Here is a 27,859-nt window from a genome sequence, read left to right as displayed (position 1 = left end):
TCCGCCAGGGGCGGAGCTTCCTTCCCTGAGCCCCGCCCGTGGTCGCGAGGGGATTTGCGTCACTGCCGCGCGCCGGCATCTCCCGCTTCCGCCGCTCAGCCTGAGGTAGCGCGTGAGGAGACGGTTGGCGGCGCGCGGCCCACAGCGTTTGTTGGTGGCGGTTGCTGCGGGTTGGCGCGCGCGGGTACAGGCAGGTGCTTTCCTTTCCTTTCCTGTTTCTTAAGCGCGGGAAGCCGCGTTTCTTCGTATCCCTCCCCGCTTCAGCATTCGGCCGGGCGCTCCTTCCTCCCTCCCTCCCTCCCCACCCGCCTCAGGGCGGCGATTGGTAGCTGTTGATAACGGACACCCCCCCCACACACACACACACCTTTTAAAACGCTTGGGCTTTTCTCTCTCTTTTTAAACAGTAGTAATAATAAGAAGTGAATCCAGAGACGGCTTAGCCGCGTTTAGTCTGTCGCAGCGAGAGCAGCTCCAATTGTCTTAAGAGGCTACAAATGGGTTGAAGCTCTCGTAAAAATAAAAATAAAAGGCTAGAGGCCGCAGCTTCAGGTAAAAGAAGAGGCGGACTTGGCTGAAGCTTCTTCCGCAGCGAATTATGTCCGTCTTCAGTAAGCCTCCTCAAGGCTCTTAATTTCACAAACTGAACGCACTTCCTTAAGCTTCTTGCCAATTTAGGACATCTGCCCATCGTATGGCTTATTTGAGGTGACAGATTGTTTGCCTCGTGCCTTAAACGTGTGCTATCCTTTGTTCATAACCACCGATTTGACATTAAAGCATACTGATTTTAGAAATATACTGGTGGCTTTTTTTGTTTGTTTTCTTGTTATCCTCCATGTTGGTTCATTTACAACATAATAGGAAAATAGGTTGGAAACAATGTTACATTCCTAGTCTTGTAAATTTGTCTGAGGTTATAATTCTAACAAACAAAGATTTCTATGCATACTTTTAAAATAATATTAAATCTTCTATTTTATCCACAGTATTGGAAGCAGAAGTTGTACAATATATTGATTCCAACATTTGTAGCATCTTCAGGGAAAAAGGAAAAGTGAAATAGTTAGAAAGCTCATGTCATCAGGAATGCTACCAGAAAACCTTGTGGCATCCAAGGTTACTGATGTAAAAGGAGATGGGAAGTGCAACCTTGATCAAATGGGAAATGAATTACTGGAAAAGATGGAGAATATTGAAGCTATGTCAAAGAGGCAAAGAAAGAAGCTAATGAAACAGAAACAGTGGGAAGAACAAAGAAACTTGCGCAAGTATGGGTTATTTTTTTGCTACAAGTGTAGGTTAATAACTGAGCAGGTTCGGGTTATATTCTTCTCTCTATCCCCAATTTGTATAAAAGAAAAGATCAGAAGTGGACTTCTTTCTCCCATGCCCTTTCTTTTATTCCCATTACTGTGGGGAGAAGTGAAAAAATGTGTTAGGGAAAACCAACATTTATTTAAATGCAGGATTGCACGATAAAAACCTGCTTAGAAACTACTGCAAAATCTATATTTGTTTTACATTACACTAGGCATTTGATATAATCACCTGATTAGAATAAATGAGACACAGGAATCTAATACATTTCACATATGATTTAATATGTGTATCATGTTTTAGTTTTTATGCCTTCCATCATTCAGATATGGAAGAAGGAAATTGTGCATTTATTCTTCTTGACCTTGGCATTTCTATCCCACAACATGGCTAACAGTTGCAATGGCGTTCTTGAGCTTTAACCAACATTCTCTTCAAATCCCTCTTCCATTTTTTCTGTGCTGCAGTTTGTGTGAAGCTTTTGTTTTGTCCCAGTCAAGACACTCGAAGGGATAATAGGTTCAGTTGTACTTCTGCCTTGATTAACTGTTTCTCCTTGAGCAGCTTCTTTCTCTAAAAATAATTTTTTATAGACAGTTGCTTATGAAAGACTAAGAGTAAAGCTATTATTTTTCTTGCAAAAGGATAACAGCAAATCTTTCCCCTGGGATGAAGGTGATGAAATGGATGAACATTTAAAGAAAGGGTGTTTATGTAGAACTAGGCATTGTGAGTGCAGAGGCACAAGACAGCAAGTCAGAGAGGCCAGAGCACCGCAGGTCAAAACACAAAGCACTTGAAGAGAAAGACTGTATAAAAGTGTTTGTACTCTAGTGCTAAAAGCCTCTTGAGACAAGATGGGTGAGCTAGCATGCTTAACTAATCTACTACCATCTCTTTATGTTGCATATGTGTGCAGAATCATTGTATAATTAATACCATGGCACTTGGGTGTTTACAAATTGCAATTTTTCAGACAGAAACGTAAAGAAAAACGCCTGAAGAGAAAACAAGAGCGCCAGTCTCAGCTGGAATCTAGCAACGACGGAAGTTTCAGGAAACGTTTGCGTAGAGATGTTGTTCCTAGTACCCTTCGCCTTATTATAGATTGCAGTTTTGACAATTTAATGGAGCTAAAGGTAAATGAAAGTTATATTTTTCAGAAGCAAGTTATTTAGGGTGCTTTTGTTTGGTTATTAGGGTATGCCTATAATAGTGTAGGCCAGAGCTTTCCAAACTGTGTGTTGCCACATGTTAGTGTGTTGGGTGTAGTGTGTAGGTGTGTCGTGTGAACACTATTGGCACTTCTCCCAGGGCTAGAAAGGGGTTAGTTTATTACCTCCAAATATTATAAGACATTGAAAGATTATTTGATACATCCATTAATGGAGGTTTGCAATGAAATCATGGAGGGGAAGAAGGCACCAGAGTCGTGGAAAGAAGCTTTCATCACATTGATACCCAAACTAGAAACTGAAAAGACACAACTTAAGAATTACCGCCCCATCTCCCTCCTAAATGTGGATTACAAAATATTTGCAGACATTTTAGCAAGTAGATTTAAAAAAGTTTTAAATGAAGTAATTCATAAGGACCAGGCAGGCTTTCTCCCAGGTAGACATTTGTTTGCTAATACAAGGAACATTATTGATATCTTGGAACTCTTGCAAACAAATATCAATACAAAAGCAGTCTTGATATTTATAGATGCGGAGAAGGGCTTTGACAATATTTCTTGGAAGTTCATGAAGAAAAACTTGGAAGGAATGGGAGTGGGGCGGGGGTTTCAGAATGGGATAGAGGCAATTTATTCAGAGCAAAAGGCAAAATTGATAGTGAACAATGTGGTGACAGAAGAGTTTAGAATTGAAAAAGGTACACGACAAGGCTGCCCTATATCCCCTCTGCTATTTATATCGGTCCTGGAAGTGCTCTTAAATATGATTAGAGGAGACCGGTTGGTGGAAGGTATTCAGGTCGGAGCGAAACAGTATAAACTCAAAGCATTTGCAGATGACCTACTATTGACTTTACAGGAGCCAGAGCCTAGTACTAAAAGGGTTTTGCAATTGATTTATGAGTTTGGTTGAGTGGCGGGATTTAAACTTAATAAGCAAAAAACCAAGGTTTTAGAAAAAAACTTGACTTCTTTAGAATCAGAAAGGTTTCAGAAAGAGACAGAATTAAATGTGGTCAAAAAAGTAAGATATCTAGGGGTAAACATAACAGCGAAGAACAGGAATTTATACAAAGATAATTATGAAAAGTGTTGGTCTGAAATCAAAAGGGATCTAGATGTTTGGTCAAGACTGAAACTTTCCTTGTCAGGACGTATCGCTGCTATTAAGATGAATGTATTGCCAAAAATGTTGTTTTTGTTTCAAACTTTGCAGATGGTGGATAAAATGGAGTGTTTTGGGAGGTGGCAGAGAGATATTTCTAAATTTGTCTGGCAGGGCAAAAAGCCCAGAATCAAGTTTAAGATATTAACTGATGCTAAAGAAAGAGGGGGCTTTGCCCTGCCAGACTTAAAGTTGTACTATGAATCAGCAGCTTTCTGCTGGTTGAAAGATTGGCTACTTCTTGAAAACACTGATGTTTTAGATTTGGAAGGATTTAACAATGCTTTTGGTTGGCATGCATATTTGTGGTATGACAAGGTTAAAATACATAAGGCTTTCAAGAATCATGTTGTCAGAAAAGCAGTGTTCAATGTCTGGGCAAAATATAAAGATTTACTGGAAAATAAGACCCCAAGGTGGTTATCACTCAAGACTAAATATGGAGGCCAAATGGCCGAAATATTGGGAAATAATAGAAAAAGATGGAGACAATTGGAGGCTGCAGAGTATGGAGAAAATAAAGGATAAAGTGCGAGATTGGCTACATTATGCTCAGATTAAAGAAGTCTTTAAGTTGGACAAAAAAATAGGATTCCAGGTGGAAAAATCAAAGTTAGAAACAGAACTGTTAGAACCCAGCTCTAAGATAATTTCAAGAATGTATAACTTGCTGTTAAAATGGAATACACAGGATGAAACGGTCAAATCAGCTATGATAAAATGGGCACAGGACATAGGGTATAACATTATGTTTGCTGACTGGGAAAAGTTATGGACCACAGGTTTGAGATTTACGGCATGTAATGCCTTGAAAGAAAATATTATGAAAATGTCATATAGGTGGTACATGACTCCAGTCAAGCTTGCAAAGATATACCACTTGTCTGACAATAAATGTTGGAAGTGTAAAGAAGCTGAAGGAACATTCTTTCACCTCTGGTGGACTTGCCCTAGGGTGAAGGTTTTCTGGGAAATGATATATAATGAGCTGAAAAAGGTATTTAAGTATACCTTCCCTAAGAAACCAGAGGCCTTTCTCTTAGGCATTGTTGGCCAGAGTGTGCAAAAGAAGGATCGAACTTTTTTTATGTATGCTACAACAGCAGCAAGGATACACATCGCCAAATGCTAGAAAACTCAAGATTTGCCCACACTGGAAGAATGGCAGATGCAACTGATGGACTATATGGAACTAGCAGAAATGACTGGCAGAATCCGAGACCTGGGAGAAGAACTGGTGGAGGAGGACTGGAAGAAATTTAAGGACTATTTACAAAAACATTGTAAACTGTATGAATGTTAAGAAAGATGTAAGATTAGTAATAGCATGGCTTCAACAAATTAGTTATAAAGAATATAAATTTAAATGCAATTGGAAGAAAAGACAAATTTTGGATAAATGGTATCTTATAATCAAGTCCCTAAAAGAGTGATTTTAAATTTCAAAATTTGAGATTTAATATTGGAAAATTATATTATATGTATATGAATGGAATCAAGTCAATAATTTGCTACTAAAATCTGTGAGTTTAGAATGCAGGAACAAGAGTTGTGAGGAAGTCCAAGGATGAGAAGGAAATGTGGATATTGGAAAATATTATGTTATTTTGTATGTTTTTTATTGTTTAAACAAAACTTAATAAATATTATTTTAAAAAAAATAGAAAGGGGTTAGTTTAACCTCTGGTTTCCTAGTAAAACTGAATTACTGTGTCACGAAATGATGCATGTCTAAAAGGTGTGTCACCAACATGAAAAGTTTGGAAAACTCTGGTGTAGGGCTATAGAGACATACAGATATGTTAGTAAAAGAAGGCTATTGAGATTGGAGCTACTGTATAATGTTTCTGTTTTACAACAGTGGGTAGTATGTAACACTAGTATTTAGTGATCACCACTGGTGTCCAATAGGCTTGGAGACATTTGCATCTCACTTTCCTAAAATGTTTGTTCTACTGTACTTAATGAATAGCAGTTGAAAGCACATGGTGAAGAAATTCCTTCTAATTCTAGAAGGAATTGTGCATCACTGTTAATTATTACAGTGGTTAGACTAGGATTACTGTCCTGTACACACTTGATTATAAGAAAGTTCCACTGATTTCAGAGGGGCTTGTTCTCAAATAAGCACCCATAGAATTGCAGCTTAGATATTTCCTTTTCAGTTTTAACTTGTTTGTAAATTAGTATTATTTTTTATTTTCAACATGATGAACTTTAAGTAAAGTACAATAGTGAATATGTGAGATCTTTGAAAAATTATTTAATTGCAATGTTATTTTTTATAGTGACTTAATATTTCTTTTCCAAAAATAAATGTTCTATTCAGAAATAACTTTTTGTCAGTTAAAAGTTTCCTTTCTCTCTCTTTAGCGTCTCTGAATCTCTTGGTTAAAGCATTTTGTGGTGCTTTCTCTGAAGGACAATATAAAAACAAATTGTGTTGTATACAGGATGTCAAGAAACTTCACAAGCAAATTCAGAGATGTTATGCAGAAAATCGCAAAGCACTCCATCCTGTACAGGTATGTTGTTGTAAACTATTTTCTGATTTTTCTGTTGGGACCAGTTAGTTATATAAATGAAATGTGAAAGGCCACTCCTTCCAAAAATGAAAATATATTCTTTAATAACAAGCAGAGACATAATTTGACAGTATTTTTGTCAGACTTGCATTTCAATATATTATTAAGATGACAGTGCAAATATCTGTGTATGCCTAAAAACAGGTATAATCTTGTCATGCAGTTAATATTTTAGAGTACTTGTGTGTTTGTCTGGTCCCAAGTCCAAAACACAACACAAGCAAAGTAAGGTAGCCATCCTACCATATGTAGAAGTATTTATTTAATGGCTGTTTAATGGCTGGTTAATTATGGTATCACTACATTTTATTGCAATAGTGTACTCATTTAAGCACTTTTAAAAATGCAGGGTGTACAAAGACTAAATTAAGACTGAAATTGACTAAATATTTGGTTTTTATATAAATATGCCATAACCACACTGTGTTTTGCTGTAGAACATTTTGGGCAAAATCCTGTTTTGTTAAATCCTGTTTTGAGTTTTACTCAAACTAATAAAGCTAAAATAATCAAAATCCATTTGAACACCTTCAAAAATAATATATGCTTGTATTGTTAGGGACAGAGGAGTACCTAATTAGAAGTTAGATATTAGCAGTCAACATTATACACTTCTGTTGCCTTTTTGTCTTCCAAAGTTTTACTTGACTAGCCATGGAGGCCAGCTAAAGGACAACATGAATGAAACTGACAAAGGATGGGTAAACTGGAAGGTACTGGCAATTTAAGATTTGCTTAACTTTTGTTGTGAACACTTTTTTGTCCTGTTTGTGTGTTTAAATGAATGCCCCAACCACTCTGGGAGGCTTCCAACAGAATATAAAAACACAGCGAAACATCAGACATAAAAAACTTGCTGATACAGGGCTGCCTTCATATGTCTTCAGAAAGTTGTATAATTGTTTCTCTCTTTGGCATTTGATGGGAGGGCCTTTTACAGGGCGGGTGCCACTACTGAGAAGGCCCTCTGCCTGGTTCCCTGTAACTTCACTTCTTGCAGTGAGGGAACTGCCAGAAGGCCCATGGAACTGAACCTTAGTGCCTGGGCTAAATGATGTGAGTGCAAATGCTCCTTCAGTTATACAGCTGTTTAGGGTTTTAAAGGTCAATACCAACACTTTGAATTGTGTTCGGAACTATACTGAGAGCCAATGTAGATATTTTAGGAACGTTGTTATATGGTTCTAGCCATATGCTCCCAGTCACCAGTTTGGCAGCTGCAACCACATCACTACTAGCTTTTAGAAAACACATGAGGTGGGAATTCTCAACCACATCATTTCTAGCTTATTAGATTGTGTCGTGAACTATTTTAATTCCTCCTTTTTTGTCTGATGATTTTCTGTCCAGTCAGTTATGAACTGGTAGTTTGAGTGAGAAGGCTGCTTTGTTTATGTCTGGGTTTCTGAATTATAAGTGAAGATTGATAAATTTGAAGAAGAGAACAGTATTGCAATTCCTAAGTGAATGAGCATAAGTACAAAAGGACCTTGTTGCAGCTTTTTCAATTGCTGTTTTAAAAAATTCTGCTGTTTTGAGGCCAGTCATGAATCAAGTTTTTTTGCTCTGTATCCAGGCTGATTGGGATATGTTTCTTAACAAGAAAGTAGTTTGATTCAGAGGATCTGCTCAAGATGTAATGTTGGGCAGGTTCTCTTGAGACAGACTGATTGACTTCCTTCTGCCTTGGAGGTGGAAGTAAAAATCTCATCTAGTCTTCCAAGTAGAGCCAGTGACATTGTTAAAATCACACCCACCTCATTATAGCACATGTAGAAGAAACAGTCGAATGTAGCTGCTTTTTGTAACTGTATCTACCACTTTGACTGGTTCTCTGAGAAAGTCCTTGAATATTAAGACAATTTATTTAATACATTTGTGTGTATTTGTATCTTGAAGGATATCCACATTAAATCAGAACATTATAGTGAACTGATGAAGAAAGAAGACCTTGTGTACCTTACATCGGACTCTCCTGAAGTCCTGAATGAACTAGATGAGTCCAAAGCCTATGTCATTGGAGGCCTTGTGGATCACAATCATCACAAGGTAGAGAACTAATGTGTGGAATCCTGTGTATGTTTACTTGGAAAGAAGTCCTGTTGAACTCTGTTAATGTGCATAGACTGCCATGGAACATGATTATTTTAAGCTGCTGCTTTGTGTTATAATGTGAAAGGCAGGTTGCTACTTTTCTGGGCACCTGGCAACATCTACTAAAGTAGTGGATTTTTCATTCTTGAGTTACTTCCTCATTGAATGCTTTGAAACTGAGCAGCAAACATTCTGTTAAAAGCCCCCCCCCCCCTTTTTGGATTTGCTCTTTTAGAATTGGTGGTTGCTTCTGCGCATTTTTGCCTCCTTCAGTAGCCAGTCACATCAGACTGAGCATTTGGAATGCAAATTCTTTTGTGTCAGCAATTTATATTTGGAAAGACAGAGGTCAAACTAAAGGCAAATAAACTAAGATAGACAGACTATCTATTGCCCCACAGTTGTGGAAAGGATGGGAAGAGAAGACATTAATAAATCATCATACTTTGCTTGCCAGAGAAATCTTTCTGTGCATGAGGGATGTACTGGAAAAGCAGAGGGGTTAAAAAGCCACACTGTTCTCTGATGAAGTATGATGTGAGGTGCTTACAGTGCATTTAATCACCCTGCACCAGGACTCATAAAACAAATTTGAAGGAATACTGAGTTTTCAGGTTGGCTTCTGCCCCCCCCCCCCCATCATTCTGTACATGAAATTTACAATATGGTATTTGTGGCCCATGCTGCAGTATGATCCCTAAAACAGATACAGCAAATGCCCACATCAGCAGCGTTTCTGTGGTTGCTGCTGATATTAATAGATCATTCTCTGTGATGGTTATTTTAATCATATTTAATGTCGTAATGGTAGTAACTAAGAATAGACTCCCAAGTAACATATCCAAGTGTTTGTAACAAATAGAGATGCTGAACATAAGCTTAAGTGAAAATATTTAGAATATACAAATAGAGCAAGCAGTTGGGTGATGGTAGTAAACAGACCAACCACTTAATCATCTTGTTCTTCCTTTAGAAATCTGAGTGGTTCATAGTGGGTCTTCTCATCGATAAGAAGGTGGCATGCAACTAAAGCACACAGAATAATTTCAGGGAAATACTTGCTTAAGAGCAAATTTTCCAGTATTTTTGTGCAACCTCTGACCTGCGGGTGTCTTGAAAAATCCGGCTTGTAAATGAGCTGTATTTGCGTGCTTGAGTATGAATTGCATCAAGTTATTTGTTTGAACACACATAAGGCACAAACAGTAAAGCCTCTTAGGATATAGTTGCAAAACATTTTACTAATTTGAAACAAACTATATGTAAGCTGTATGGAACTTTTTTTAGTTGTGCCATATGACTTCTTCTATGTACCCACAGTATATATATACAAAAGACAAAACTCTTAACATTCTGTGAAACTCTCACAATGTACAGATCTGATAATCAGAATTAATTACTTTTTCTTCCGTGTCTTATTACAGGGCATTACATACAAAAGAGCACAAGAAGAAGGCATAAGTCATGCACAACTTCCACTAGGGATCTTTGTGAAAATGAACAGTCGGAAAGTTCTGGCAGTCAATCATGGTAAGGATGAAAGTAAACAAAAAAGGAAACATTGAAGAATTAAGTGTGTGTATAGTCAAATGTTATCATGCACAACATTTTCCTTTGTTCTCCTTTTAAAAACTGATGGTTTTGCTGATTTTTGCCTATACTTTCTTTGTGGCATTCATCTGAGATCATTGTCATCTGTTATCTCATTATGTCAGATGTCTTTTTTACTTAGCACCCACATGTTGTGATTCAGTAGATAATAATAGTGATACTAGTAGTAATAATAATAATACTATTTTTGTAGCAGAGAAAACACAGTCATTTGGTCTAGTGCCACAGGTAACGCAGTAATTCACCTGTGTGTAGTGGCTTTGTAGTACTCTAGACCTCTTGAAGGATTCTGAAGCTGCATATAGTAAACGTGGCAGCAAGTAGTGGGGATGAGCCCACTAGCTCTTACTCTTTGTTGTCATCACCCTTCACATGTGGACAGTGCAGTGGGGAGCCTTCAGTACTTGTGGAGGCTCCCCATGTTTTAAGGCTCTGATTTTACAGAGTTCTAAAACTGTTTCCCGCTGCCCCACTCATGTTTATTACAGTTTGAAAATACATAAAGTGAGCTGTATGCTTCTTTTTCTTTTTAATTTCCACCAATTCTTAGATGTTTCCAAATTTACTAGTAGGCATGTTTTTCATAAATGTCAAGAGACCAGTACCATTACTTGCCACATGTGCTGACTATTTGATAACAAGCCAACTTTTCAGAACAAGAAACTAGCTTTTATTTTTCAACTTCACATCCACTGGATTTCAGCAGTAATGATAACACCTGAAAGTCTAAGAAACTAAGCATACAATGCACACCACTCCACTACCCCAGTTATTATGTCTCAATTGATGGATGTTAATTGCCACTCCCATAAATAGACTATTAGACAATGAAACAAGAAATACTAGGGGAAACTTGGTAATTGCTTCCTACACAGCAAACACATGCTGACTACTTGCATAGCTGAAAATGCTATATAATATTGGCAGGAGTGAAAGCTTTGCTTGTTGAATCTTTCTGTGTATGATTAACTACCTTTATTTTTGCTGCAAAGCTTATAATTAAATTTAGTTTCATAACTTCAATAAATTTCTGATTCTGTCAGACACTTCCATTATTTTTAAAGGACATGTGATCTTTTTGCTGCAGTGTTTGAAATCATCCTTGCATTCTTGGAAAAGAGAGACTGGGAGGAAGCATTTTTCACCGTTTTGCCACAACGGAAAGGAGCCAAACCACTAAATGAGACAGCTGAAGCCACCATGTGCGAGCGGCAGAAGTCAGAAATGGTACAAGGTGAAATCTCAGATAGCGAATAAGCATCTCTGGATGTTAATTTAATTTAAATATTTAATATCCAAAGATGGGAATGGTTTGCTGTCCTTGCAGTGTACAGTTGTTCATACAGCTGCAAAGCTTATCTGTTATTATCAAGCACTAATTTTATTTGCCAGATCTGGACTTGTACTACTTAGAAAATACTTGATTTTTCGTAGCTTTTTAGCCTGCTAAAGGGCGTTTAAAGAAAACTTTGTTTCCCAAGGAAGCTGATATATATTTTTCTTTTTATTATTTTTATTTAATATTTGCCAGAAGGGGGAGCTTTTAAGTTTGAGTAGCACCTTTGCTTTTTATTGACCATGCCAAGATTGTTTTCATAAGTACTACTGCCAAATCATTTGTTCCGCATTAATACCTGTGTATCTCATTTCCCCATCCTTGAATACAGAGTTTTGTATTAAATACATAACTTTGTTAGTTTCAACCCAGTTTTCCATTCAAATTTAATTCCTGTCTTCTGAGGCATTCATTTAGCCATCACTCTCAATTTTCTGTTATGATATTTAGGCTATAAAACTTTCATTAATGCATTTTATGATACTAATTTTGTCCCATTAAAAAAACAAAGCAGATCATGATTTGTACAGTCCTGTTTGTGTCTGTAGTCTTCATGTTATAAATAGCATATGCACATATGCACTGAAATACTTTTCCTCTTTGTATTTCTGTAAGGAGAAGCTGATGTAACAGAGCTGCTAATGGTGAACTTCCAGGGCCAGCTGAATCATTTCAGTTATCTAGCAATGCATTTTAAGAATGAAGTGGCAGGTTAAATTAGGCTTAGAGTAAATGAGTGGCTTCCAGTAGCCTTCCCCAACGTTGTGCCCTCCAGATGATTGAATGCAACTCCCATCAGCCCCAGCCAGCATGGCCAATTCACCTTTCAAGCTTCATGACTGAGTAGGGTTTTGAGCCCAAATCTAACACTGTTTTCAATACTACACTTGTTCTTCTCATAAGAAGCAATGCATTAAATGTTTGTGGGGGTGTTACTACGTGCTGCACATCTCATGTAATTTGCGTATCTTTTCAGTAAGAGAATACCACCAGCTAACCCGCATAACTTTCCCTGCCTTGCTAATGGCATCTGCATCATGTTCACAACAGACTGCTCTGGTTGTTTGGCACTGGTAACCACTAAATCTTAGTCTGATCTGTTTTAAAAACTAATATTAAAGTTCCCATGGAAGTCGATTTTATTTGCTGTCTCTATTGCATTAACTACCTTTTAAGAAAATAGTTGACTATGTGCAGTTCCCATAACAATACTGAATGTTTATTGTACATTGTAGAGGTTTTTCATTTTAATGACTTGGAGCAAAATCTCCAATGGCATGTTTAATAACTCCCTAGGGCAAGTTATATAAATATGTGCCCAGGAATATTGGGTTGCAGTCTGCACACTTTTATGAAGTGTTTGACATGGATGTATGGCTATTTAAATTATTATGACTTTAGATTTGTGTATCTGAGTCTTTTCCGTAGCCCCAGACAGACAGGATCCTGAAGACTGCAGACTCAGCTGTTAGTGTCTGGGGGAAAGAGTTTGAAGATGGGCCATATCACTATTATTGTACAATGAAATGTGACCACCTCACCAGAATAGTCTTGGCTATCATTTCTGTGCTCTGACTTGTTTTGGTTCTTCTTTTGGTGGGAAACTCAAGTCAGCAAAAGAGCAGGTGCACATGGGTATTGGATGGAAGGGGAATTGGAGGGCATAGGCATTATTTTTCCTCCTGCAACTTTATGCTAGGGTAAATAAACAGATGGCTGTGCATCAGTATCCAAAGGGCAATATATTGTGTTCCATATGTGCCCTGTGGCTTTTCTAGCCCTCATCTCACTGTAGCCCCTCAATTTTCCCCAAGCTTTTTCTGGAGGCTGGGGAACCATTCACAGAAGTGACACAAGGAGCTGTAGCCCGAAAGAGAAATTGGATTGCCCTCCCCATCCGTGCACCTGCAGAAACCTATCATTTGGGCATAGTGCTCTGGATTCCAATATAGTTTCATGGCAAGTACACTGGAAGATATTATTTATATAACACTTAATGCTAACAACAATATTAAAACTTTCTTGGGTTGAGAAATTAAGGGAAAGTGTGTAAGCAGGTGTTTCTTTTATGTAAGTAACAAGACCTTAAAAACTGGCTTAGTGGCTAATAGGTCCCTCGGCACTGGTGTGACATGTGTCTAGTAGGTGGCACAACTTGAAACCTAGGTTGTGGGTATTAAAAAGTGCCTTTTAGCGCTGAGCAACTGAATTGCCAGAATGTTGACAATGGAGTCCATTAGCACTGTTCTGAGTTATGGCGGCCATCACTGCCTTTGAGTTCCATAGTTTGGCTACATGCTGCATGCTCATTTGAAATCTGTTAGAAAGAGAGCGTATTGCATTTCCTTTCATTCTGGCTTTTGGGTTAATATCACTGATCTGAGTAAATAGCTGGATTCTCTTGGAACAGCCAACTAGAAGGGGCTCCCTTAATGAATTGTCTTGATCCCAGTCCTAACAAACTACATCGATATGAACTCCACTAAAATCCAGCAAATTGGAGTGCTATTGAATGACTATACTATAGCCACTTAAAGCATTACTGACCTGAATGAAGCCCAGGGGAGCTGTACTAAGTTGTAAACTGTTGACTTATTTTTTCGAATGTTGACCTGCAGTGCATTAATTTTAAAGAATATTCAAAATTTTGAAGTTTATGCAGAAATAGATCACTTCTATCATTTGTATTCAGAGAGAATGAAAATGTCCACGATATCTTTTCATATCAATTACCAAGACACAATGACATGCACACTTAAAAACAAAATGTTTATTTAGCATTTTGTTTACCAGTGTTCTAACATTCAGTATTTTGTGTGTATGTGTGTTTAAACTTTACAAATACCTGTTTAGCAGGTAAAACTCTTAAGGTCTAAATGGTGTGGCTATAAACTTTTTCTAACAACAAAAATGACACTTTAGAGCTTTGGAAAAAATTGTGTGAGATTCATTGTACATGTTATCTTCCAAGAAAAGCATTGTGCTGTTTTTCAGATGCTCTGAAATCGGGCCTCACCTCTTGAAGCAGTGTTGTGTCGCTTAGAGTAAGCCTTGTTGTACAGCAACTGGGTGCTGTTTTGGGATAATGCAGGACTGTGGGGGTGACTTTGAAGAACTGTGAGTTTGCTGGGGGAACGCTCTACAGTCTCAGAAGTTGGGATTCGGATTTTCTCTCTTGTGTGTGTACTTCTCTCCCTGTCTGAAAGAGATTGTGAAAATCAAAGCTACATTAATGCACTGATAATAATAATATAATAATTTTATTATTTTTACCCCGCCCATCTGGCTGGGTTTCTCCAGCCACTCTGGGCGGCTTCCAACAAAATATTAAAGTACAATAGTCTGTTAAAAGCTTCCCTAAACAGGGCTGCCGTCAGGGGTTTTCTAAAAGTCTGGTAGTTGTTTTTCTCTTTGACATCTGGTGGGAGGGCGTTCCACAGGGCGGGTGCCACTACTGAGAAGGCCGTCTGCCTGCTTCCCTGTAACATCTTGCAGTGAGGGAACCACCAGAAGGCCCTCGGTGCTGGACCTCAGTGTCCGGGCAGAACGATCGGGGTGGAGACGCTCCTTCAGGTATACTGGACCGAGGCCGTTTGAACTGAAGGTTTTTTTGTCTATGCATCTAATGACAGAGCTGTCCTCATTTATGCCACTATGACAGCAGTTATGTGAGATGCTGTCAAGAGGCAAGATGATGTGGCTTCCTCTCAACTAATTTTAATACATATGAGCTCAGTCTCTTGCAAGCATGGTCTTATTTTTCTGGATAAAAATGTACAATGCATAACTAGCCTCTCACCTTTACTGGATACTGTTCCTCTGCTTGAAAGCCTAAAAAAGAAAGAAGACTTCTTAGGTTTTTTTATACAGTTTATATACTGTTTATTTACAATGGCTTTTAAGTGGTGCACAGTAAACACAGTAAAGACAAAAAGGTAAATATTGGTTAAAAACTATATAATCAGAAGTGACTTTAAATGCCTGCTGAAATTTTAAGAAGTATTCAGCAAGGAGGTGGCCTGTCTAATATCAGCTGAAAGAAAATTTCATGAAATTGGAACAATATTAGGCATTCTGCATAGTATGACGTACAGTACATTTTTTTTTTTAGGATTGTAATGGTTATAAGGGGTTACTTGTGCGTAAGTTGCCGTTACTGTTGGCTAAATTGCCTGGCTAACCATGCCTCGGCTGACAGCCCTTCACTCCGTGGCCGTTCAGTCGCTTGCAGAATCCATCAGTGGGCGTTTCTTGAACCTCTTCCAGCATAGAAGTTGTTTGACGTCATGTCTCCGCCTACTCTCCCTGCGCGGAACTCTTCTGCGCAGTGAAGGAGTGGGCAGAGGCGTGCCCGTGCTCTCTCCACTAGTTTCGGGCGAAGAGTCTTGGAGACCCCTCTCCGAATCCTCCATCTCCCTCCCTTCTCTACTGGTGTTGCGCTGAATTCCTTCCCCTCTGCTGGTCCCCTCTCCTGCATCGCTCGGGAGCCTTGCCTCCACCTCTCGCTCCGATGTCAGTTCCCTGACAAGGATGGATGGTGGAGACAGGAGAAAAATCAATGTGCAGATAATCCAGATTTGAACAGAAATACAACACAATGATAATACTTTCATTAAAAAGAAAGTGTGAGAGCAATAAGTCAGGAATTTGTGGTTTATTATAGTTAACAAAATTTGAATGCCACTTGATCTTAGTAAAACCTCTAAGCAGTTTTCAAGAAATAGTAAAATTATCAATACACAGTTAAAACAATTAAACATTTTAAAGATGTTAAACATTAACAGTAAAAAAAGAATTTTTAAAATTCCGTCATCTATTTGTCTGGATTGACTCCCCCCCCCCCAAAAAAAAAAAAAAAAAAAGTTTTAAGCAGGGGCTGAAAAGAGAATACAGTGAAAACGCCTGCCTGATCTCGATCACAAGAGAGTTCCAAAGTAGAGGTGCTGCCAGTAGTAGCCTGAGACAGTATCTCTCATTCAAAATTTTACTACTGAATGAAATGCAATAGAAAGCAGATTTCCTGGATAAATGCACAATTCTGCATGGTTCCCCACCAAGATTTATTACCCTCAACTGGCTTTTAAGATATGACCTAAAGTTTTTGGATTATTTCCTGTTAGAACCAACACAGGCTGGTTTCGTCAGAAGTTATGCTTTGGCCAGTAGCTTACATTAAAGGTCAAATACCTTTTGGTGGTTTGGAAATGACATGGATTTTTCCTTTTCTTTCTCAATCTGCTTTACTTGTGTAAATTACAAGATCTCAACATCACCATCCATGATGAGCAAAAAGTGCTAGTTGTGAATAATCCCAGCCCATGCTGCAAACAAGGCAAATGACCAACCTGGTGGCTTCCCATGTAGCACCATACCTAGGGCAATGCATTATCAATTTTACCTGCGCCGGCTCTCTTCACTTGCTGGTTTATTTTGAAGTGCTCTTTCAGCTTTCAGCATATCTCGTAAACTCAGAGCCTCTACGTCAGCTTCTTTCAGTGCCCTTTTCTGATAATTCAGCAGATCTCGGCTGGTCACGTCGGAACGGATGAAATTGGACACATACTCCTTCTCTGAAACACCAGGAATATAGATGCAGCTTGTGTTCCAAATATTGTGGTTTTGCAACTCAAATAGGCACAACATTACCAGGTAGTAATATTAATATAATGGATATGTCAGGGTCTTCTGTGTGCATGGAAAGGCTACTTCCCATTTTCTTTCAATGGCAGAGAAAGGTCAACACAAGCCTATTTCATAGGAAGAACACTCCCAGAAATAGGAGAGGATGGTATGGGCATATCTGTGTGTGCACCACAGACTAAACATGCTTTGTGAATAAAGTATTGAAAATATCCAAGATCTTAATCTTAAGGGTATAACTGTGATGCTACTTCTTTCATCTAATGGAAATGAAATGCATTCCAGGTTTTTCTCCATTCAGGTTCCCCCTCCATAATATTTCTTAAACAAATCTTAAGTTCTTTAAATATAACACATACGACGCCTGTGAGAAACATACAAGCAGGATTCAAGCACAAGAGCACTTTCCCCTTCTTTGGTTTCCAGCAGATTTCTTGTTAAATCATCACAACAGTGGGAGATGTGTAAAAATTAAATATAATCTAAATTGGGGTGGTCCTCCTATCAGCTGTCACCTGGCAGCAGCCATTGTGTCAGACTGAAACAGGAGGGAAGAAGAGTGGTGTAAGGCTGTTAAGAGACCAGCTGCTCTGCAAACCTTTTCCGGCTGAAGAGTGGGATAAAATGCTATATATATATAAATAAAGCATGGGTGCAGGCTTGGGGGTGGGGTCATTTTGTTGTCCAAGGCCAGAGCCTGAGAATTGTATAGCCTGCCCTATCATTAGGCGGAGTGAGGCAATCACCTTAGGTGGCAGGATCTGGGGGCTCATTCCCTGTGACGCAGAGCGCTTGGGTAATTTCCCCACACATAAAAGCTTGCTACCACCGTCTAATCTAGTGGGATCCCCTTAGCATCACTCAGGGAGTGGAGGATGCAAGTGTTGAAGTAAGAATCAACTGCTTGCCTAGTCAGCTTCTGTACATGGAAGTGGGGAGAGGATGAATGTAGATGAATGTAGGTTGCCTCGGGCAGCAAAATGTCTTGGGACAGCTCTGTGCTATATAGAGGTTTATTGGGATGGGCAGGTGTCAGTTCATTTCCTTACCTCCTGGAACATCCCTATATATCGTGGGAGCTTTAGAACCTCCTGCCATGCCACAGCTGGCTTAGCTGTGACAGCTGGGTAGAGAGATACCTCCTCTGTTATATATTCAGTATCCCTCAAGTATGCAAAAACTGCTACCGTATTTGGGGTTGGCACTTCTAAACTGGTAGGCATTCATCCAATAGTTTATTATCAAAGGGAACGATAATCTGATTTTATATACATATAGATATACAAAGAGGGGTGTGTTCTCCTGCCTGCCGCATGCAGCCCAAAGTCAGTTGAAAACTTCAGCCATGTGCAACTATCACATTTTCTCTCCTTACCTTTTAGAGTTGCCTTTGATAACCAGGTTTGGATCTCTGCAAGTGAGTCTGTCTGTAAAATATCACGAAGCCTTTCCAAGATCTAGGAGGAGGACAGATCAGACCAATGAAGCACTGCAGTCAGGGCTGCCGCAATACATTTTGCTGCCTAAAATGGGAAGAGTGCTGTTGCCCATAGGTCCTGGCTTGCAGGCTCTCCATCTGGTGGGCCGCTGGGAGAAAAAGATGATGTGCTAGATGGGCCATTTGCATGATGCAGCAGTGTCATCTTCTGTTCTTATGACACCCCCACCCCAGTTACACATACGAAAGCCAAATGGGGTGGCACCTGACACTTAAACATCAGCTGGGGGACAGTGTCCTCCACCACACTCAGAGGGCACCCAGCAAGGGGTATGGTACACAACTCACCACAGTGACTGACTGACTGCTGCCCCCTGAAACCAATGCAGTGGTGGCAGCACCAATGCTTGGGCAGCAAATGCAACAAATGTTATTAGTATTCAAAGCCCTTACTAGCCTAGGGGCAGTTTACTTGTGGGATTGTCTTCCCCCCTATATGCCCACCAACCACTTTGATCTGCTGAACTGGCACTGTTACAGCCTTGTAAGTGTGAATCTCTCCCAAAAGTACACATTTTTGCAAGCAATTTCCCCTAATACGAAGCATTTTGTATGTTACATTCACAGATGCATGCATTGTTACACACGTCTCCCTGTAATATATGCATTCTTGTACACACCATTTGGCTGGAGACCTGCATCACAAAATTTGGATAATTTTGAAAGTAGCTGTATTTCAGCATTGGCTTTGTGAAGAGTTCTGTAAAACTCAGCAGCTTGCAACTTCAAAATCTCAGAAATGGCCTCCTCTCTTTTATGGGCCATCATTGCCACCTTTTAATGTTTTAATGTTGTATTTGAATCTTGTTTTTTAAGTTGTATTTTAATCAACTTATTTTTATTATTGGTTGTTAGCCGCCCTGAGCCTGGTCTTGGCTGGGGAGGCGGGGTATAAATAAAATTTATTATTATTATTATTATTCAACAGATTGGTGGTTTTCAAACTGGCCGTGCAATCCTACGCAGAAATGATTGAATGCAACTTACCCCCTAGTAAACATGTATAGTAAAAGGTAAAGGTAAAGGTACCCCTGCCCGTACGGGCCAGTCTTGACAGACTCTGGGGTTGTGCGCCCATCTCACTTGAGAGGCCAGGGGCCAGCGCTGTCTGGAGACACTTCCGGGTCACGTGGCCAGCGTGACATCGCTGCTCTGGCCAGAGCCAGAGCCAGAGCCGCACACGGAAACGCCGTTTACCTTCCCGCTGGTAAGCGGTCCCTATTTATCTACTTGCACCCGGAGGTGCTTTCAAACTGCTAGGTTGGCAGGCGCTGGGACCGAGCAGCGGGAGCGCACCCCGCCGCAGGGATTCGAACCGCCAACCTTTCGATCGGCAAGCCCTAGGCGCTGAGGCTTTAAACCACAGCGCCACCTGCGTCCCCAACATGTATAGTATTGCAACCTAAATGTACTAAATGACATCCTCCTTTTTTTATCAGTTAAAACAGAAGCATGTAATACATGACATAATCACTTAATGATGGTATCTTACTTTTATTTCCTGTTCCAGGTAAGTAGGGGTATAATTCATATTCTCGATGATGTCTGGCCTGTAGTGCGTACCCGGGGTAGGTAAAAGAGGGTGCTCTGGAGGAATCCTATTTTGTGGATTTTCTGCAAGGTATTTCCTCAAAGGATCGTCCTGATGATAAAGCAGAATAAAAAGAGACAAATACAGAAAGCCCCCCGCCCCCCAAAGCCCCCCACCCAACTTTCTGTACTGCTTTGCTTTTGATCACCTCCAATACATCTGGACTAATAATTACATTGTGCATTGGAGGAATGGAGAACCTGTGGCTTCCTAAATGTTAATGGATTTAGCATAGCTGATGATTGGGGTGATGGGAGCTGGATTCTATGTCTGTATGGTCCATCTCTGCTTGTGTATAAGGGTAAGGCTGTGGTTACAATGACTCTCTTGCTATTGTCCTCTCTAGAAAACTGATGGGGTTTTGCACCTTGAACCCTTTAAATGCTTTTCAGCCATCTGGATCCTACAGGATTCATGATCAGCTGAAAAAGATGAACAAACCCCCATTCTTAAGCCCTATTCAGGTGTTCAGTATACACAGGTGCTGAATCCATGTATAGAAGGTATAGCAAGCTTTGCCTCCAGCCAATGCACACTCACGTGCATGTCTGCAAATGTCCTTCACTATAGAAGCAGAGAGCTTTACATGATCACAAGAATAGAGGCGTCTGCCTGTAAAGGCTCTCGCTTCGTTCAGGCAAAGTAGATTAGGTTAGGGCTTGAGGTAACTGTTCAAAGCGCCACTGCCAACCTCAAATTTGTCATCTGCCCTTCACCAGCAGGTTAGGACAATTTAAAATTCAGAATTAAAAACAATTAAAGCATATTACAGTCCCAGAAATAAGGTAAACCCCAAATCATGAATGGAGTGTTCTACAGGAGTGCAGATGCTCCAAGAAGTCTTGATGGTTTCAATTACAAATACCAGCAGTAGTTTGGCTCGTTACCCTTCTCTTTAAAAGTGGGGTGTTTCCTGTTCTTTGCTTGAGCTCTGCAATTTCGTCTCTCATAAGCTCTGAAATGCAATAGAGGGATTTTTCATGTTAAGATTATAGAGGATTAAAGCCTAGTGAGACCTCTTGAAAAATACAGGAATTCTATGTAACATGGGAGGGCAGAGGATGCCTCCAGTGCAGGTGGCAGGATACCATGGTGGTTTTTGTGTCAACCAAATTTTTGCATAGAATTTACAGATATGTACATTCATCAGCATGAGATGCGGGTGGCACTGTGATCTAAACCACAGAGCCTAGGGCTTGCCGATCAGAAGGTCAGCGGTTTGAATCCCTGTGATGGGGTGAGCTCCCGTTGCTCAGTCCCTGCTCCTGCCAACCTAGCAGTTCAAAAGTACGTCAAAGTGCAAGTAGATAAATAGGTACCACTCCGGCGGGAAGATAAACGGTGTTTCCGTGCGCTGCTCTGGTCCGCCAGAAGCGGCTTAGTCATGCTGGCCACATGACCCGGAAGCTGTATGCCAGCTCCCTCAGCCAGTAAAGCGACATGAGCGCCGCAACCCCCGAGTCGTCCACGACTGGACCTAATGGTCAGGGGTCCCTTTACCTTTACATTCATCAGCAACTCAATCTAGTGGAGGGTCCACTTTGAGGAGGGGGTAATAAAGGCAGAGCCATAGCTGGAGGTGGGCTAGCCAAGCTTTTTGCTCCTGATGAAACCTCCAAAGGGGTGCCATTGAAGCTCTCAAACTGTGGTTTTGAAGTAGACATCCTCTTTGTGCAAGCAACCAGGGGTACTTACGTCCAACATTCGCTCTAAGTGGGGTTTGTACCAGGCTTGGCAGGGTATTGTTGGGAAAAGAACTGTCAGTGGGCATTACACTGTTTCTGAGAAGTTGAGCATGTTCTGTGCTTGAGTCAACGAAGCGTCCTTCATTGTATCCTCGGTCTTTCACAACACAGACAGGTGCATCATTTAGTCCTGGGTGGGAAAAGAACGCATTTTACATTTTCCTAATTGTGCAGTTGGTTTTGGTACACTGGAAATGGGGGTTTCAAATAGAGATGGTGGAGAATTCTGATCCTTTTTGTAGGCAAATCTATCAACTGCACACATTTTAAAGCAATGTCAGAATTGAAACACAGCCATCCTTCAAGCACAAATCTGAATTTTGCGATGCAATCCTCCAACTCAATGGCATTTGCAAAAATTCAAAAGTGGGCATAAAAATGGAGATATTTTTGAAAACATAGAAAAATGCATTAAATTGGGGGGGATTGTACATTACAAAACTGCATGTTACTCAAATTTGCATTATTAGGGAAAATTTGCACTAAAACGCTGGTGATTTTTTATGAGGGATTTTTGAAAAACATCAAATTGCTGCAGAAATGTGGAGAACGGAATTTAATACTGGACAAACTAGAAACAGAGAGAACCAAAACTAACAGATCCTTCCATCTCTAATCCCGAACTAGAGTATTATAGTTTCCTAGGGCTGCTTCACATATGCATGTATGTTTGATTATGCAACACTTAGCTCCTACATGAACATTGATTGTATGATTATAAAATCATACCTGTGAATGAGTCGATCCATGTTTGTTTGTTTTTTGTTCCAAAGCTTTGATTTCATTCACACAGCATAGCTTTATGGAGATGGTTCACACACAAGGCTTGACAGCCATCAGCTGATGCAGATTTATGTCGGTACCAACACTAGGTGATTCAGAATTGCATGCAGTTCTGCCCATAGCTGTCAACGTTTCCTGTTTTTTAAGGGAAATTCTCTTATTCCGAATAGGATTCCTCGCAAGAAAAGGGAAAAGTTGACAGCTATGGTTCTGCCTGAAGTGCAGAATAAAAAGGTGTCCCCTCCCCAGTCCATGTAAAGGAGTTGGCTGCAATGGCTGTTTATTCTTACTTCAAACTAGCAGCAGGGTTTATGGGAGGGCAGGGTTCTGCCCTTCAGAAAAAGAGGAACATGCATTTTAAAAACCCCTGCATTTAGGCTACATTCAGATGTGGTGACTATAGTGTTAGTTTTCCTAGTTTTAATGCTCATACTTCTGTCCCAATTTCTAATGTTCCTTTTACACTGCGGTATCTTTAGCATTATGGAATTGCAGCTTCATGAGCAATATGCTGCCATGTCATGCTAAATTTTAGACACATGGAAAGAGCTGCATATGCCAGGATACCACCTCAGATTTCATCACATGAGCTGCAGTGGTACAATCATGAAACCCGTGGGAAAATGGCAATGCAAAACTCCCACACCTTTCCGAGTTCACGGGGTTGCAAACAGGTATTTTTTCTTCTGGAAACAACACAAAAATAAGCACTAGGCTTTTGCTAGATTCCACTAGATTTTCAAGAAGCGCTTTTTAAGATCACGTGAGATGCAAAAATCAACAGGTAAGAAAATGTCAGGAAGACGGAATAAAGCCCCACCTGAATGTAGCCTAAGTTTTTGTTCAGGAAACCCAAAAAAAAATGAATACAGAGTTTGGCTTGGCCATATTAGCCCTTCCAGGGGGAGTTTACCTCTAATGTGGCACACTGTCTTTGGATGTGGAGAGTGTCTGCAAACAAAGTAACTTGTTTTCCCAGAAGAGCCCTCATTTGCCGGTTGCCGCGGGGTTCCCAGGGGAATCAGCTGAGGCTCAGGTTGTGCTCTAAAATTGATATTCATCTTAATGGGTTTCTGTTTTCTTCGCCGCTATTCTTGGTACCACAGCCTGTAGCAGCATCTCATCCAGAGAGCCCTATGAGGGAAGAAGAGAGGAGACAACACACATGGACCTAAGGGACACATTTTGCTCTTCTGTGCTGAACATAAAATATTTGTCAGTTAACTGACCGGGCAAAGCAGTTTTTGCCCTGCGATATCAAGTTTTCATCTCAGCCATTCTGAGGCCTTCAGACCTTTCAACTTGTACTTTGCTCTCTTTGTCCTCACTGTCTTCTCTCTTCCCCGAACATCTCCTCAAAAGTCAAACAATGGGGCCACCAAGCCTTCATTGGGAATCTAAGAATCTTTTCCCTCCAGAGTTCTGTATACATTCCCTTCTTTTATGACATCTTTCAGCCTCATACAAGCATAAAGCAAGCATATGATTTCTTGCTTACGGTAAAGTGAGCCTGTGCAAGCTGAACAGCTCTATAAATAAATACATTTCCAGTGGTGAGTGAGGAATTATAACAGTGTTTATCACAGAATCAATACAGTAAAGTAAGCAAGACCCCGTGTGATTATTCCTCATTTGGGACTGCAAAGATGTTTATTTATATAGATATTCAGCCTGCACAGGATCATCAAATGGATATCAAACAAAAAACCATTCCTAAATAAGGAATGTGGTTTACCATAGGATTGATGTCAAGCACGCAACTCAGGAAAATATACAGACAACAAACTGACTATAAAGTCTGGTGTGTTTCCACAGTTATTTCTTTCTATGTACATTGACTGTTAGCATGTATGACAGTTCCTTTTGCCCAAAACAAGCATTGGGACAGATATAATTCTATACATTTCAGTTTCAGAGTTGGGCACCACCACCAAGAAGGCTCTTTCTGGCATCACAACATAACAAATCTTGGCAAGTCATGGTACAACGGACACACACAAAAAGGACAAAGGGGGGTGCATATTTGCAAAAAATATTGAACGTGCTAATTTATATGTATAGGTGCACCTTTAGAAATAATTATCATTTAAATGAAAAACAATACAATTCACCCGTGTGCCTGCTCAGTCTGCTGTGCAGGTATCAATTGTTGATGGACAACTTCAAAGCCTCTCCTGTTCGTTCTTCCTTCGGGTTATTTATCTTTAAACTGGAACAAAGCTTGGCACAGCTCTTCAAACAGAGGACTGTCCTGCATACACCTGTTAACCCTACTTTTTGGCAGTTCTGTGTTTGATAGGGGGGAATTCCTGAAATTTCCACCACATTTCACAGATCTGCTCTTGTTTAATCTCTTGGGAAAGCACTCATTTCGGGGCACTCTGCATTGGACACAGGGCATTCAAACGACTGCCATAGAAAACCCAGCACCTATTCTAATGCAGCTCAAAGTACCACTAGATGGTGCTCTTTCATGCCCTGCAAGATTTTACAGGTTGAACATTTCACCACTCTTGTAGCCTTGTAGGACCAATTTTCTCACAGGTGCTGTAGGTTGTTCTCAACCAGCTTTATTAACATGCGACCCTGAAATTTCCAATCCTCTTCAAACGTATGCCAAAGTTTTGTGCTGGCTTGGTCCATTTTGTGCTGTGAACCCCACATTTTGAGTTGCTCCCCCAAACTGAATAACCAGTAGCAGCAATCCATGGTTACAAGATAACACCCCAAAAGCCAACATTGTCTGATCCCTTCCAAAAAGATACCAAAGTTCTGTGCCATTTGAAGCTTTCTCTACCCACTGAATGATCTGTTGCCTTGCAATGTCCTCTCCTGGCTTCTTAAGTGGAGCATATTAGTAACAACCTCCAGGCGTTGCTGAACTACAACTCCCAAAACTCCCATCATCCTTGAGCGCTGGTCATGTTGACTGGCTAATTAGAGTTGGAATCCAACAACATCTGGAGGTTAGCCACCCCTGCATTAGGTTAACCATGTGATTAGCAATCACATCTTGGGTTTTAAAAATGAATAAATACCAATTCAAGGTGTTGGGAGTGTTTGGTCACAGACCCACAGTGAATAGGGATGGGAGATTTAATTCTTCCCTACTATCTTGGTGAAACACACCCCACCACCACCACAGAGCAGTTAGCAGTGGGAAAACATGCATTAACACCCTTGGCTTTCTTTATGAGACTGGTAAAACGTTGATTATGGCCTTGATTTACATTATTATTGCCATTATAAGAGGAGTAAAAAGTGGAGATGACAATGCAGTCTTCTGGTGTTTCAGGGCTGATCCCAATATAGAGCATCTTTCTCTCTGTAGGAGTGTTTGGGAATTCCTGTAGATGCAGAGTGTAAAAAATAAAAAAGCACCATTTAAAAATGAACAATCCACATTGCAGCAAAGTTCCATGAGCCGAATCAGAGTATGCCCACAAATCTGTCCTGAAACATGGATTCTCTACTCCCAATAGTAGGAAAATGTAATTGCGTTCATTCAAAGTGCTAAGATTCATAGGCCAACTGGATAGGATAGCTTATTTTAGAGACATGTGATTACTTAGAAATCCAAACACAACCCTGGCAAGTGTTGATTTGAGCTAAGTTTCCAGCCAAATAGTCTCCTATTCCAAGCATGTTATATTCACCAGCCCTGTGCACCCTTTCATTTATTTATTCAGAATGATTTTAGTGACACTTTTCATTAAAATCACAAAGCTATGTACAAGATAAAAAAACAAAAACAACAAAATTACAGTAAAACTGAGACATATTTAGTCATTACCATGAAAACAAAAAAACCACAGCAACAAATGAAGAACACACTTCACCCACCCTGAAGGCTTATTCCTTGGCAGAACTGAGTGCTGGTGTCGGGGTGACCTATTCCAGTTTGTGCTTGCTACAAGATTAATTATTGCCTGCGTGAAATGGACCAAAAGGCACAGACTTCTAGGAAAGAGGCTTTGCTTAGCAAATGATCCAGCAACTATCAACTCCTAGGACTTGCCTCCATCATGAATTGAGTTATGTCCAGCAGCTTGGCCCCTAAACTCCCTTACCTCAGAAACATACAAAGTCAGACCACTGGTCTGCTTAGCTCAGCTTTCCAGGGTTTCAGATAGAATTCTCTCCTAGCCATACCTGAAGATGCAGGGGTTGAAGCTGGACTTTTCTGCAAGCAAGGTAGATCCAGGCGTTGGGTTGCATCCGGGGCTAGAGCAAACCCAGGAAGATCAATAGAAATGGCTGTTAGGTTCCTTGATTTGAGTGGGTCTCCCCTGAGTAGAAAGGGACGCGGGTTGCGCTGTGGGTTAAACCACAGAGCCTAGGACTTGCCGATCAGAAGGTCAGCGGTTCAAATCCCCGCGACGAGGTGAGCTTCTGTTGCTCGGTCCCTGCTCCTGCCAACCTAGCAGTTCGAAAGCATGTCAAAGTGCAAGTAGATAAATAGGTACCACTCCGGTGGGAAGGTAAACGGCGTTTCCATGTGCTGCTCTGGTTCGCCAGAAGCGGCTTAGTCATGCTGGCCACATGACCCAGAAGCTGTACGCCGGCTCCCTCGGCCAACAAAGTGAGATGAGCACTGCAAGCCCAGAGTCAGTCATGACTGGACCTAATGGTCAGGGGTCCCTTTACCTTTACCTTTACCTTTACCTCCGAGTAGAAATTTTTTGGCTACAACCCATTGAAATGAAAGAGGAAGCTTCTGCAAAGGATCATGTGCACATCAGGCAAGTCGTATGCACACCTCGGCCACTGGATCATGGGGAATGTGGAGCATTGTTTGGTAGAGTGTGCTCTGGTTTAGCAGGGCCCACAGTCAAAAAGATACCTAAGGGGCCTAATGCATACCCTCCAACATACCTTAGCTGAAAATAGGGATATTTCTCACTCCCCACAACTGACCCTCCTCAAGCCCCCATTTTTGGCCTCCCCCTCCACAGGAGAGCAAGTGCTGCCACCACCACACCAAAAAGACACAGCACACACACACACCTTCCACTGTCTTGAGAAAACCCCTTCGTCCTGATTTGATTTGATTCTTTGGCAGATTTACAAAAACACACACCAGTAAAGAAATTTTAGAAACGGGCAAGATTGGGCACAGCTGTGCAAAGCATTTTATTTTTTAAAAAATTAATCAAGATTCCTTGTGCTTCGCTCCCCTTTTCTTCCCGCCCAGGGGGGCCATGCCCTCTGCCTGCACCTCAGAGCCAGTAGTGCGACTCATGCAACACACTGGCGATTAATATACACAGAACAATAATTATACATATTTTATCAACCTTCTGAGAAAAATACA

At 40.5% G+C, this 27,859-nt stretch overlaps 2 protein-coding genes across 15 annotated transcripts in view; one reads left to right on the top strand and one right to left on the bottom strand.

The window, feature by feature from the left end:
• Positions 1-56: 56 nt before the first annotated feature.
• On the top strand, positions 57-27,792 carry TRMT10A (tRNA methyltransferase 10A). Of its 5 annotated transcripts, none has more exons than XM_079991053.1 (9): positions 57-194; positions 990-1,271; positions 2,297-2,459; positions 6,116-6,187; positions 6,886-6,960; positions 8,147-8,296; positions 9,766-9,871; positions 11,040-11,186; positions 13,103-13,803. In XM_079991053.1, the coding sequence occupies exons 2-9, from the start codon at positions 1,078-1,080 to the stop codon at positions 13,276-13,278; spliced, it is 1,083 nt and encodes a 360-aa protein (XP_079847179.1). In that variant the 5' UTR covers positions 57-194; positions 990-1,077; the 3' UTR covers positions 13,279-13,803. The 5 variants fall into 5 exon arrangements, with proteins under 5 accessions (XP_079847179.1, XP_079847181.1, XP_079847183.1 ...); XM_079991055.1 differs by lacking the exon at positions 13,103-13,803 and adding an exon at positions 11,904-12,828; XM_079991057.1 differs by lacking the exon at positions 13,103-13,803 and adding an exon at positions 27,740-27,792 and having other exon boundaries at positions 58-194.
• LOC307224305 (uncharacterized protein C4orf17 homolog) overlaps positions 1,584-27,859 on the bottom strand; it is a 70,899-nt gene continuing 44,623 nt past the window's right edge. Inside the window, exons 1-11 of one of the 10 annotated variants that reach the window (XR_013842460.1) lie at positions 23,459-23,941; positions 21,713-21,892; positions 20,905-20,972; positions 19,919-20,068; positions 18,304-18,385; positions 16,687-16,858; positions 15,088-15,119; positions 14,305-14,483; positions 13,836-13,900; positions 9,284-9,367; positions 1,584-1,823 (exon numbers count right to left, since the gene is read on the bottom strand). Coding sequence is in view for 7 of the 10 variants with exons in the window: in XM_079991068.1 (XP_079847194.1) it covers positions 14,279-14,487; positions 15,088-15,119; positions 16,687-16,858; positions 18,304-18,385; positions 19,919-20,068; positions 20,905-20,972; positions 21,713-21,892; positions 23,459-23,606 (1,041 nt within the window). In the remaining 3 variants the exon portion in view is untranslated. Of the gene's footprint in view, positions 1,824-9,119; positions 9,493-13,835; positions 13,901-14,036; positions 14,488-15,087; positions 15,120-16,686; positions 16,859-18,303; positions 18,386-19,918; positions 20,069-20,904; positions 20,973-21,712; positions 21,893-23,458; positions 23,960-27,859 lie in introns of those variants that run through there. The other 9 variants (XR_013842461.1, XR_013842462.1, XM_079991071.1 and 6 more) reach the window with 9 other exon arrangements.

The sequence above is a fragment of the Podarcis cretensis genome (genome assembly GCF_951804945.1).
Source record: "Podarcis cretensis genome assembly, chromosome: 9".
Taxonomy (NCBI): Eukaryota; Metazoa; Chordata; class Lepidosauria; order Squamata; family Lacertidae; genus Podarcis; species Podarcis cretensis.
Note: the sequence above shows the minus strand (reverse complement) of the source record. Positions and strands in the feature narration are given on the sequence as shown.